The sequence below is a fragment of the Schistocerca cancellata genome, chromosome 1 (assembly GCF_023864275.1).
Source record: "Schistocerca cancellata isolate TAMUIC-IGC-003103 chromosome 1, iqSchCanc2.1, whole genome shotgun sequence".
Classification (NCBI taxonomy): Eukaryota; Metazoa; Arthropoda; class Insecta; order Orthoptera; family Acrididae; genus Schistocerca; species Schistocerca cancellata.
In genome coordinates this window covers 364,247,178-364,258,678 of record NC_064626.1, presented here as the reverse complement: position 1 = coordinate 364,258,678, position 11,501 = coordinate 364,247,178, and the positions used below count along the sequence as shown (strand labels likewise).

Here is an 11,501-nt window from a genome sequence, read left to right as displayed (position 1 = left end):
AGTGGAGGAGTGTCCCTTCTTTTACATATTTTTTGTTTGTCCTGCTTGAGAAAGTCAATAATTAAACACAAATTCTGCCTCTTCATCGAAATTTAAAGATTGAATTCTCAAATCATAAAACAACATTTCCGTCAATTACTAATAGCAACTGACAACTGCTAGATTATTTCAATAAGAACATAATCAGAAAATAGCTGTTTTTCTACACAAGTAATAAGTCAATTTATTTCAAAATAACAGTAAACCAATAATTTTTGTAATTTCTTTTGTTTCAAGCAATTTTCTATTTATTTACCCTTATCGAGAACTATTTCAGTATTTAAATGTGTGCTATACTATTTCTGTGGCTGCTGAATTCCAGAAGAAATGAACTTCACATTGTAACAGGGTGTTTTACAGAGGAGATTTGATTGGTTACGCCATTATAATCCTACACAGGTTTTACTTTATTCTCTTGACAGAGCAAGCATTATAAGAACATCACATTTTAATGTAAAGCGTATCAACAATTCACAACTATCACAGTCATGTCACTCAGCATTACAGTCACTGTTTCTCACTTTTCTGAGTCGACTGGTTTGAGTCCTTTGTGTGAACTTCATCGTGCCATTTTATCAGAGGATCATCGTAACCTCTGGCAGCACCTGCCTGCTCTTTCTTCATCCTGTAACATACATATAGATTCAAAGTAGCTGTGACACTGACGATTAAAGTTAAAAATTGTTAGAAATTCTTCACTGCTAGGCATCTAGCAATGTAAACATACTCAGCTGTTAACAAAAACTATGCTTGCAATTATTTATTTTCAACTAAACCATCAACATCAGTTAAATTCACACATGGCAGTTTCATGGAATGTTAAGTACAGCAGAGTGAAAAAAGAACTGAATGGGCTTTTCATCCATTCACACATTTCTTCAGTACTGATATGAGAACAAAATAAATACGGAAAACCTGTTAGTCCAAACTGCTTCTTCATATCATCTTCACTGTTAACTGCTTGTGTGATAACCACAAAAATTAGGATTGCAGTAAAAAGTATTAACATCTTATACATATAGGTCCCTAAGAGAGGGTAAAAGTACAATTACAAATTGGCAGTTTTTCACACAACATGCAGCTATTGGTAATGGCATGATTAACTACGGAAAATCAAAACAATTCACGTTTTTATATATTTGAAAAGCAACAAATTAATATGAGGAATCAAGATTCATTTTTTGGAAGTGGTGAAAGTACACTTGCACTGTGAACAGCTTTCTCATAGCATCATAATATGCAACTTCAGAAGAGCATTTTTACATAAATATTGCTGCTCATTTCACCTGCAACAAATTAAGTTGTGCTCTGAGGTTCCTATCTAACAACACATTCAGAAATTGTGACATATTTGTAAAAAACAGCACAGTATTTTTGACAAGCAAGACTGTAAATATTTTTGCTGCTTGTTCAACATGAGCATGAAAGCCATGTGGGTATTAGCATGGTGCAAAAAATACACCAACACTGAAAGCGCACTTTTACAAAATGTGACACTTTCACAATACTAGAACTGCACGGGAGTGCACTTAGTATATTTATAGTGTTCATTGTCAGAAATATATAGCTGTAATTTTTAAATACACATTAATTTACAATGTTATACACTAGATGCATATTAATATCAAAACTTAAATTTCTACAAATGAAAGGAAATATGAGGTATTATTTACAAAGCAAAAGAAAACAACAACAACATTCTTCTAGAATGACGAGATACTGGCAGAAGTAAAGCTGTGAGTACCGGGCGTGAGTCGTGCTTCGGTAGCTCAGATGGTAGAGCACTTGCCCGTGAAAGGCAAAGGTCCCGAATTCGAGTCTCGGTCGGGCACACAGTTTTAATCTGCCAGGAAGTTTCAACAACATTCTTGTTGGATACGGTATGTGCAATTTAATTTTAGCAGAGATCTGCATTCTTAGAATCACGTAATATAAACAAGGAGCTGTTCAGAAGACACAATTTTAATTTGGGAGACAATTTTAATTTGATTTTCTGTATCTGGGGAAACCAATCACTTCACATATCTTGTAAAAAGGTGTTGCTGAACAGGAAGATTTCTGAAAGGTGTTCAACATTGTAATGTATTTTCTACTGGACAGAATTCAAACATTGTAGAACTTTTTAAAATCAGGGTAAAGTTCTTATAATTCCAAAACAAATGGCGTGACATTTGGTGAAATTTAACAGAGATGGTGATTTGTGGAAACAGACAACAAACCAATATGAACAATGTGAGAGTGTATTCATGTAAACAGACAGATTCCTTCTGTGGCTGACTTGTCCTCCGTTTACCAGCAGTAGCTAGACAGTAAAAGAAGCAACCACAAAGTGCCTCCTCATGCCATGAACAAACTGAAATTACTAACATTTATAAGGATAAATATTTTCTATTTCAAACGAATTGTTGAAATGGTTGCTCATGACATTTGAATGGAAATTAACAAACTCACAAAGTAATTGCAAAAATTTAAAGTATTCAAATAATTCGAGTTAAAGTCAGATTCTATGGAAATGTGTATTAGTGGCTGATGCATGAATCCCACATTTCCACCATGGGCAAGGTCCTAGTAGAAGTGGATTGCCTTGCCTTCCTCTGACCCATTACAAAGTGTCAACTAGTGCACATCACTATCAAGCAGCTGTGTTGTTACAGTTGAAAGAAACGAGTACGATGAAATCCGGTGCCAATATATAATCTACTTGCTCCATGGGGACATCAAACTTAAAATTTCCATCCGATGAACATATCATCATCAACAGTATCACATGTCCTCACACTCCATAAGACAACATGGAGATGATTGGAATTTAATCCAGACACAAAGGCTGGTGATCAATAACTGTACACCGTCACCACTCCTTCCTTTGCTGACCAAATGTTAATGAAGAAGATTTCTTCTGCCAGCACGATTAGAGCCTCAGACTCGAGCACAACTGCCTTAGCAATCTCGGCTACGGATGGAGGTAATTAAAGTACTAATAACTGGAAAAAAGGGAAATGAGGATTTCAAATCTTGCCAATGATGATCTCATTATAAATAGAACACTACCTCAGATTGGGTAAGGATGGGGTGGGAAATTGATTGTAACCTTTGAGAAGGCACCATCCAAGCATTTGCCTTAAATAATTTAGGGGAAAAAATGGAAAACTTTAACCACTACACCACCTCATTAAATACTAACAATTAAAAATATGGGCTGTATTTGTAACTGAAGAATTAAACTACTTACCACCTCTTTTCAACAGTCCGTAATGCACATTAGATGAATGAATACATGAAAGCTCTATTTCTTATTTAATTTTACATTCTGGTACATTTTCCCGAATTCCTCTTTTCCTCTGTTGATCTTCCACCTCTTCCATAGGTCATCCGAGGTTTTCTTTTTCTCCTGCCAGTGATGTATATGTCGCCTTTCACAAGTGCCTGACTTCAAGGTGGCCATAACACTGATTAAGTCAGAGCCAACTTTTAAATGCTACATATAAATTTGCCCAGCAATCTGCAAAAGCAGGTAACTATGGCTGCTGGGATAGTCTGTGGATAAAATGTTCGCTTCCCCTTGAACTGTCCTTTGGTATACGTGTTAGTGGTCCTGTGGTAAGCAGTGTGCAGCTTAAATGCAAAGCGACTCATTAGATAAGTTTTTTATATCACATTTTGTTAAAAGTAACTAAGTCTGATTATTTTAGTTACAGACATGTTAAATGAATCAAACGTAGTGTCTAGCTAGTTAAAATTGAGGCAATAAGAAACAGTCTATCAATGTATCAAGTCGGCTACTTCCATCTGCCATATCACTGAGAGTTTCTTAGAATGCACATATAGTGGTGTTTAATTTTTATTTTGAGGGAGAAAATCAATTTTTGGGCCTATAATAAAAATAATATATGAAACATTTTCCACGTGACTACTAGAGAATGCTTTTTCAATAACACCAAAAACCATCTGGTGAATGAGGTTTTCAATTTGTGCACTTAAAATGAAAAACAACATAAATAATGAGTGCAGGAGGCTTCCCATGCTCAACTAGAAGTGGAGTTCCTATTCAGTGCCACAAAGTTAGTGCAGTATGCTCCTAATTTAATTCTTGGTATCCTAAAATGCATTATTAATATGCCACCATCAGAATACTAACAGTTTCTGACAAGATACTGCTACATCAAGTGGCTGAATATTACTCAGTCGGTACCATTAATTTTAATTTTAATTTCACTAAGTGGTGTGTCAGCTTACAGTTGAAACTGAATGCAGAGATGCACAAAACTTTTCACTGTTGGAGTCAAGAGAGAGACACTTCTTAGCTTGTGGTTGCTCAGTAGAACCATTGGTAAAATAACAAAGAGTCTAACAAAAACAACTCCATAAATAAAAGTCTGCAAGCAGTAACTGTTTGGCAGAAGCATAGATATAACCATTGGAAGGAAGGACTTTTATCAAAGACTAAACAAAATAAATCATTGTTTTGTGGACAGTTCGGATTAAAATTAGTGTCACCCTGATTTTTCATATACAAAAGAAACACGTGATCCAGAAAAGAAAAGTTTTGAAGTTCTGACATAAGTGTTGTAATCACCATGCTGGTATGAACCACATAAAATTCTCACCATAAATCTGATAAAAGTCTGTTACCATGTATGGCTTTATAATACGGGATACTCACATATCTCTCGATGTCTTCCATTTGTACTGCCAGAACCTTACTTCTTCCACTGAAGTACCAGCTGCCATCAATAACAGCATTGATGATCCACCAGCCAAAACTCCTAAAACGCAACCTGTAAAAGTTGAACGAAGTACACATAGTAAGCTAACAAATCCCAGAATGGGTTTAAATGACGACTCTAGGAAAAGTGTTTAACACTTTGAGGACTGAGCGCGAATGTGGTCGCTCAACCAGTTGGTACTGAGCGATTTCACAGTTTTTCTGAATTTTCTACAGCAGATTCTATACCACAGAAAATAGAGTGCTCTTTTGCATTTAGAAACTACGTCCATTCCCTTCAGAGTACTGCAAAGAAATAAACATTTACGTTTGTAACAGGGGTTGTATATTAATTTGAGAGTATGCTGTTTTCAAAGTGAAAAATTTTTTTTTTAGGTTTTAGGACCTCTAAGGGACATAGGATTGAAGTTGTTAGTTTCAAATGAATAACTGTTGAAATATGAACTTTTATTTTATTAATAATCACACAGTTACATTGGCTTTTGTATGAAATATTTCGAAACATTTTGGAAAACAAAGCCTTATGTCACAGGTTTCACAATAATAGCGCGTGTCTTTCCTTGAAACTTTACCATATCTGGCCTTGCTTGTTTCTGCGCATACTTTGCACCTTCTCTGAGGCCACTTACACAATTTTGTGGGTGGAATAAATTTTGTAAAATGTCTTCCGCTTAGTCTGTTGACGGGTGAACTATTCTGAGAAGTGCACGAGTCTAAGAGGCCACCTTTATGAACCAAGTTCTCTGCTAACTCTGTAAGGTATTCAACCAGATGTTTGCTTTTATTTCACGATGTTTTGTACAGAATGTATGAATTTACAGTCATGAGCATGAAAATGTGAAAGAAAACTTTTTTCCACCACTTTATTTGTTTTCGTTCAAAAGAATAGTACGCCATTAGCTGGTCGCTACGATCCACACCAGCTTTTTTACTATTGTAGTCCAAAACACAATCTCGCTTAATTTTTTCCACCATTCCAAATTTAGTGTTTACACTGACATTTGTTGTCAAAAGAAAAACGTCTCTGTCGTCCTTCCATTTTACAAACAGTAAGTGATCTCGTCTGCGAAACGAAAGTTCATTTTTCTTCCCCCCCCCCCCCCCCCCCTCAAGTTTCTGGCCAAGAAGATCCCTTGGTAGTCCTTTTCTATTTCTCTGCACAGTACCAACTGCCTTAGTTCTTTTCCCCCACAAATAATCCAGTAAATCAGGTCTGGTGTAAAATCGATCCATGTATAATGTGTGACCTTCATTATGAAACAAATGACACAATCTGTCTACAATGTGTAAAATGCTGTTATCGGCATTAGACTGTTTCCCAGAATAAATTTCACAGTTCAGGACGTACCCACTTTCACATAGCATAAAAAATTTTACGCCATATTTATTAGGCTTATTTTCCATATACACTCTAAAAGTCTACCACGGAAAGGGCAAATTCCTTCATCTATAATAATATTTTCACCTGGCTTGTAAGCCTTTCCACTTGGGTCACGCATCTGTCGAATACAGGTCTTACCTTATGAATAGGATCATGATCTACCTGGTTTTTAGGAATATATGTTGCGTTATCTACGAGATGTAACATTCGTAGAATTGACAAAAATCTATCTCTTGGCAGACACTTTGCCGCTAATAAGGACTGCAACACAGGATTCGTTGACCAGTAGTCAGACAGTTTTGGTTTCTTGACTAGGCACATATGCAAAATAATACCAAAAAATTTATACAGTTCACTGAGTTTCACTGTTGTCCACTTACGCCACAGTGACTGTGGCTTCAGTTTTCCCGTAGCACGTAGTGTCTCTATTGTCATTCTAGTGTAGCAGTTTGTCCCTCGTTTGATTAATCTCACCAGTTCTTCATCAAAAAGTACGCGAAACAATAAAACACTGAAGAATGTTGGTCAATCCCATCTTGAATTCCACAGGATTCAGAAAAAACAGGAAGCTGGGGAGTGATTGTACTGTCATCTGTCCACTGGCCAGAAGAATATGGCAAATTGCAATGACCAGTTATGTTTATTGTGACAACGATGTCAACAGTATCATCTTCAGGTCTTCCTGATGGTTCACCATCCGAGGGATCATTTTCATCTATAAGAAAATTCATAAAAATTATCTTTTTTCTGACCAGGAATCGAACCACAGAATTACAGAAAATTCGGACAAAAAATAGCTTATCATCACTAATGTCAAAATCTGCAATTTCTTCATCTAATTCTGAATCACTATTGTTCAATAAAAACTCTATTTCTTCATCTCGCAAGGCCATGACGAAAATAAAGTGCAAATCTATCAGCCGACAACAATCTTAAGTTCCGAACTGCCGCGCGCCTATTGTAAGTCGAGTGTGAGAGCGGCAAAGCAAATGACTCAAAATATACTCCTGTACCACCTCCAACAGTGACATATGCTGCCATCTATAATTTTTTCTTGGTACTAGGATATACCAACAGAATATGAAAGTCATGCGCTGGGAGTCGTTAACATCATTGATAATCGGCCGACATAGGATCTACATCGATCGTCTTTTTGGGGTACTGTCGGACCGACGAAGGAGCTACGTCGCTAGTCTCGAAAGTGTTAACACTTTTATTTATACTGCACAAGTACATAATCTTTTATTATGACTTCATTTGTCTCTTAAGTTACTATTTCCACTGGTTCTTTACTCTCGCTGTAACCTCTGAGCACTTATTCTATCTCTCCACTCTTTTTCACTCTGAAAGAAGGACCTGGTCGCACTGCTAAATCAAGAGAAGAAAATATTTGTTTCCAAAATGAGTTGTCACTCTGCAGCAGGATGTACACTGACTAGAAATTTCCCGACAGATTAAAACTGTGTGCCAGACCAAGTCTTGATACCAAAACCTTTCCCTTTAATGAGCAAATGCTCACAGTCTAACTTGTGACAGTATCTCTCCAGGAGTGTTAGTCCCACATGGTATGCACAACTTCTGTGAAGTCCGGAAGGTAGGAGATGGGGTACTAATGAAAATTTAAAATTGTGCACTTCACACAACAAAAAATGCAGTATTCTATGAATATAATATTGGTGAGTCACAGTTGGACTCTGTAATACTTAGAAGGGACATGAAATGGCTCAGTCTTGGGTAAAGGAGGTAGCAGACTTCAGTTTATTGGTAGAATACTAGGGAAATGTAATCAGTCTACAAAGGAGATTGCATAAAATCACTCGTGTGACCCATCCTAGAATATTGCTCAGGTGTATGGCGCCCATGTCAAATAGAACAGCGGCTATTGAAAATATATATAGAAGAGCAGTACAAATGGTCAGGGCTTTGTTTGATCCACAGGAGTGTGTCACTGAGATGTTGAAAGAACTGAACGGGCAGGCTCTTGAAGACAGACTATCCCAAGAAAGTCTACAAACAAAGTTTCAAGAAATGGGTTTAAATGATGACTCTAGGAATATACTACAACCCTCTACATATTTCTCCCATAGGAGTTATGAGGATACGATTAGATTAATTACAATAACTGGTTCAGTGGGATGCTCTTCACAGTGTATAGATGTAGTGGGTAGTAGAAGTAAAGTTGAGAGGATGGACTTTGAGTTGTGGCTGGATAGCTGAGTCAATAGAGCATTTACCAGGTTCTAGTTCTGGTTCAGCAAACAGTTTTAATCTGCCACAAAGTTTCAAATATTTATCTAGTATAATCATATAAATGGTACATGTCTGTTAAAGAAAACAATAATTTACTACAGTTCAGATACTTCTAACAAAAATTTAAATAACCTGAGTTATTCTTAAAATTATCAGAATAGTATCAAGAAGTCAGTAGGCACATGTTCTGAGGTTTCAAATAATTGAAAAGCACTTGCAAAATTAAGGTACAATCCACAATTATTCCATCTGCACTGCAATATTATTGCTCTTCGGATCTGGAAATCAATAGCTATACAGCTGTGTCCCCGTCCCCCAGTTAATACATATCACATACGCTAATTGAAGATTCTAATTATTTTCGGATAAGTCAACTATCAGCAAACAAAATTAAAATTTATGAAAAATTTACGGAAGTTACAAGAAATGCTGTTGGAGCAAAAATAATGAAGAAGGAATGGTTGTATGTACCTTCAGTGATGGCACAACTGAGATTGTGCACAAGCTTGGATAGGTGGCATGTCTTGTTCAATGGAATCACCTTGGTATTTGTCTGAACTGATAGAAACCACAAAAAAAACTAAACCTAATGGATCACATGGGGATTTGAACCCCATAGGATTAGAGAGATCATTGAACATTATCCAAAGGGTAAAGGCATTTTTGTAAGCAGTGTATTATTAAACGATGTGTTCCATTCAGCAGCAGTTTTTGCTGAAACAGGACTGACATTGAAATTGTTTTGAATTGAGAGAGACTCAAATATGCTGTCAGCTGAGCAAGCAAAGCTCTCCTAATGAATAAACCTAATGTTACAGCTCCATTATCATTCTTGTGCTACTCAAAGTAGTGTTGTCTCTACAAAACTTCGTTTCAGCATCAGTCAACAGCTGAGAGAAAGACTGATGTATGTAAACAAGCCATTCACTTCCACAGCCTTTACACTATAATGTTACTTTTTCACCATAGCAGAAAACCTCTAGAGGGTGAGAATTTCAGAACAGGCGCAGCAGCAAAGACACCCATCGTGCTCACTAGTGATGGTACAGGTAACACGACCGGAAGGACCTGTCCCTTCGAAAAAATATGACCCTATGATAAATGATGATGTAAAACCGCACCACACAGTGACCTTTTCAGGATGAAGAGGTACTGGTAGATTTGCGATTTTCTGTTGCCCATAATTGACAATTATGTGTATTGATATATCCTGTCAGATGGAAGTGGGCTTCATCTGTCCACAAAATCTTCCACGGCCAATCATTGTTCATTTCTATGCGAGCAAGAAATTCTAAAGCAAAGGTCTCTCTCGCTGGCAGGTCACCAGGAAGGAACTCGTGCACATGGATAATTTTGAATGGATAGCAAAGAAGGATGTTTCGTAGGATTTTACACACTGTGCTCATGGGTATGTCCAATGTTTGGGCACATTTGCACACCACCAGTCGTCTCCTCTGCATTTCTGTGGGCACTGCTTCCACTGACGTCGAATCAATTCGTTTCCTCCCTCTACCAGGTTACACACCAAAAGAACCCATCTTTTCGAATTTCTGAATCATTTTCTCCAGACCCATGGCAGTCATCGGACCAATACCTTTTTCCAAACCCTTCAGTGTCCGGAACTTCTGCAGAGCGACATATGCACAGTCATCATTCTTGTAATACAGCTTTACAAGCAGATCGCAATCCTGTATTGAGATAGTCATGGCAAACGTTAGAGGCCAAAGGAGGAAAACCCGTGTGCCCGACATGTTTGTACCAACTTCAATGGGTTGTGCGCATGACAGGTGTTTTCATTTACATATCCTGACCCATGCAGCACCATCCACTGATCAATTTTCATACTATTCTTTTTCTTTGGACATACATTTTCCCCCTTCTCTGATAATATTCCATTGAAATTTGATGCCATTCTGACCAGTGGTGTTACTTCTACAGCGTTTAAGAAGTTTAATTTTGATTATAATCACATCTTGATTGGCAAAACATTTAACTATCTGCATTGCATTTTGCAGTGTAGTAAAGCACATTTTGTGCTTCAAGCAATAACTAACTATAGGAAACAATTCAGTATTCCTCAGCAGTCATAAGCCAAATACAGCATCCTACAGTCCTATAGAAAACAGAAAATATGCAATTCATTCACATAAAATAGTCTCCAATCATCACAATCTTCAAAAGTGGGCCTTAATAATTTCATGCAGTTGCCTTAGATTTAGGAAGTCCAATTCTCATTTCTTTTTAAAGAAACATTAATTTTATTGTAAACAATTATGATCATTATACATAAATGATAACATTCTTTGGTACTGGTATTGTCTACACCCAAATCAATATTTACACTGTAATTATTCATAGCTCACAAAAATGTCTGCATAACAAATTGGAGTTCACAAATTCATTTACAGCATGATCACTATTGATTACTGATATACAAAGTTCACAAAAATAGCAATTAGCTTAATGCCAAAACAAAGATGATGTGACTTACCAAATGAAAGTGCTGGCAGGTCGACAGACACACAAACGAACACAAACATACACACAAAATTCAAGCTTTCGCAACAAACTGTTGCCTCATCAGGAAAGAGGGAAGGAGATGGAAAGACGAAAGGATGTGGGTTTTAAGGGAGAGGGTAAGGAGTCATTCCAGTCCCGGGAGCGGAAAGACTTACCTTAGGGGGAAAAAGGGACGGGTAGACACTCGCGCACACACACACATATCCATCCACACATATACAGACACAAGCAGACATCATATATCTCCCTTAAAACCCACATCCTTTCGTCTTTCCCTCTCCTTCCCTCTTTCCTGATGAGGCAACAGTTTGTTGAGAAAGCTTGAATTTTGTGTGTATGTTTGTGTTCGTTTGTGTGTCTGTCGACCTGCCAGCACTTTCATTTGGTAAGTCACATCATCTTTGTTTTTAGGTACATTTTTCCTACGTGGAATGTTTCCTTCTACTATAACCATATATATATATATATATATATATATATATATATATATATATATATATATATATATATTTTTAAAAGATGATGAGACTTACCAAACAAAAGCGCTGGCAGGTCGATAGGCACACAAACAAACACAAACATACA

The 11,501-nt window shown here is 37.0% G+C and overlaps 1 protein-coding gene across 1 annotated transcript in view; it reads right to left on the bottom strand.

Moving 5' to 3' along the window:
- Positions 1–248: 248 nt before the first annotated feature.
- The window catches only part of LOC126174608 (RPII140-upstream gene protein), a 47,865-nt gene continuing 36,612 nt past the window's right edge, over positions 249–11,501 (bottom strand). Inside the window, exons 5-6 of the mRNA XM_049921048.1 lie at positions 4,703–4,817; positions 249–664 (exon numbers count right to left, since the gene is read on the bottom strand). Coding sequence (XP_049777005.1) covers positions 547–664; positions 4,703–4,817 — 233 coding nt within the window. The 3' untranslated portion in view covers positions 249–546. The remainder of the gene's footprint in view (positions 665–4,702; positions 4,818–11,501) is intronic.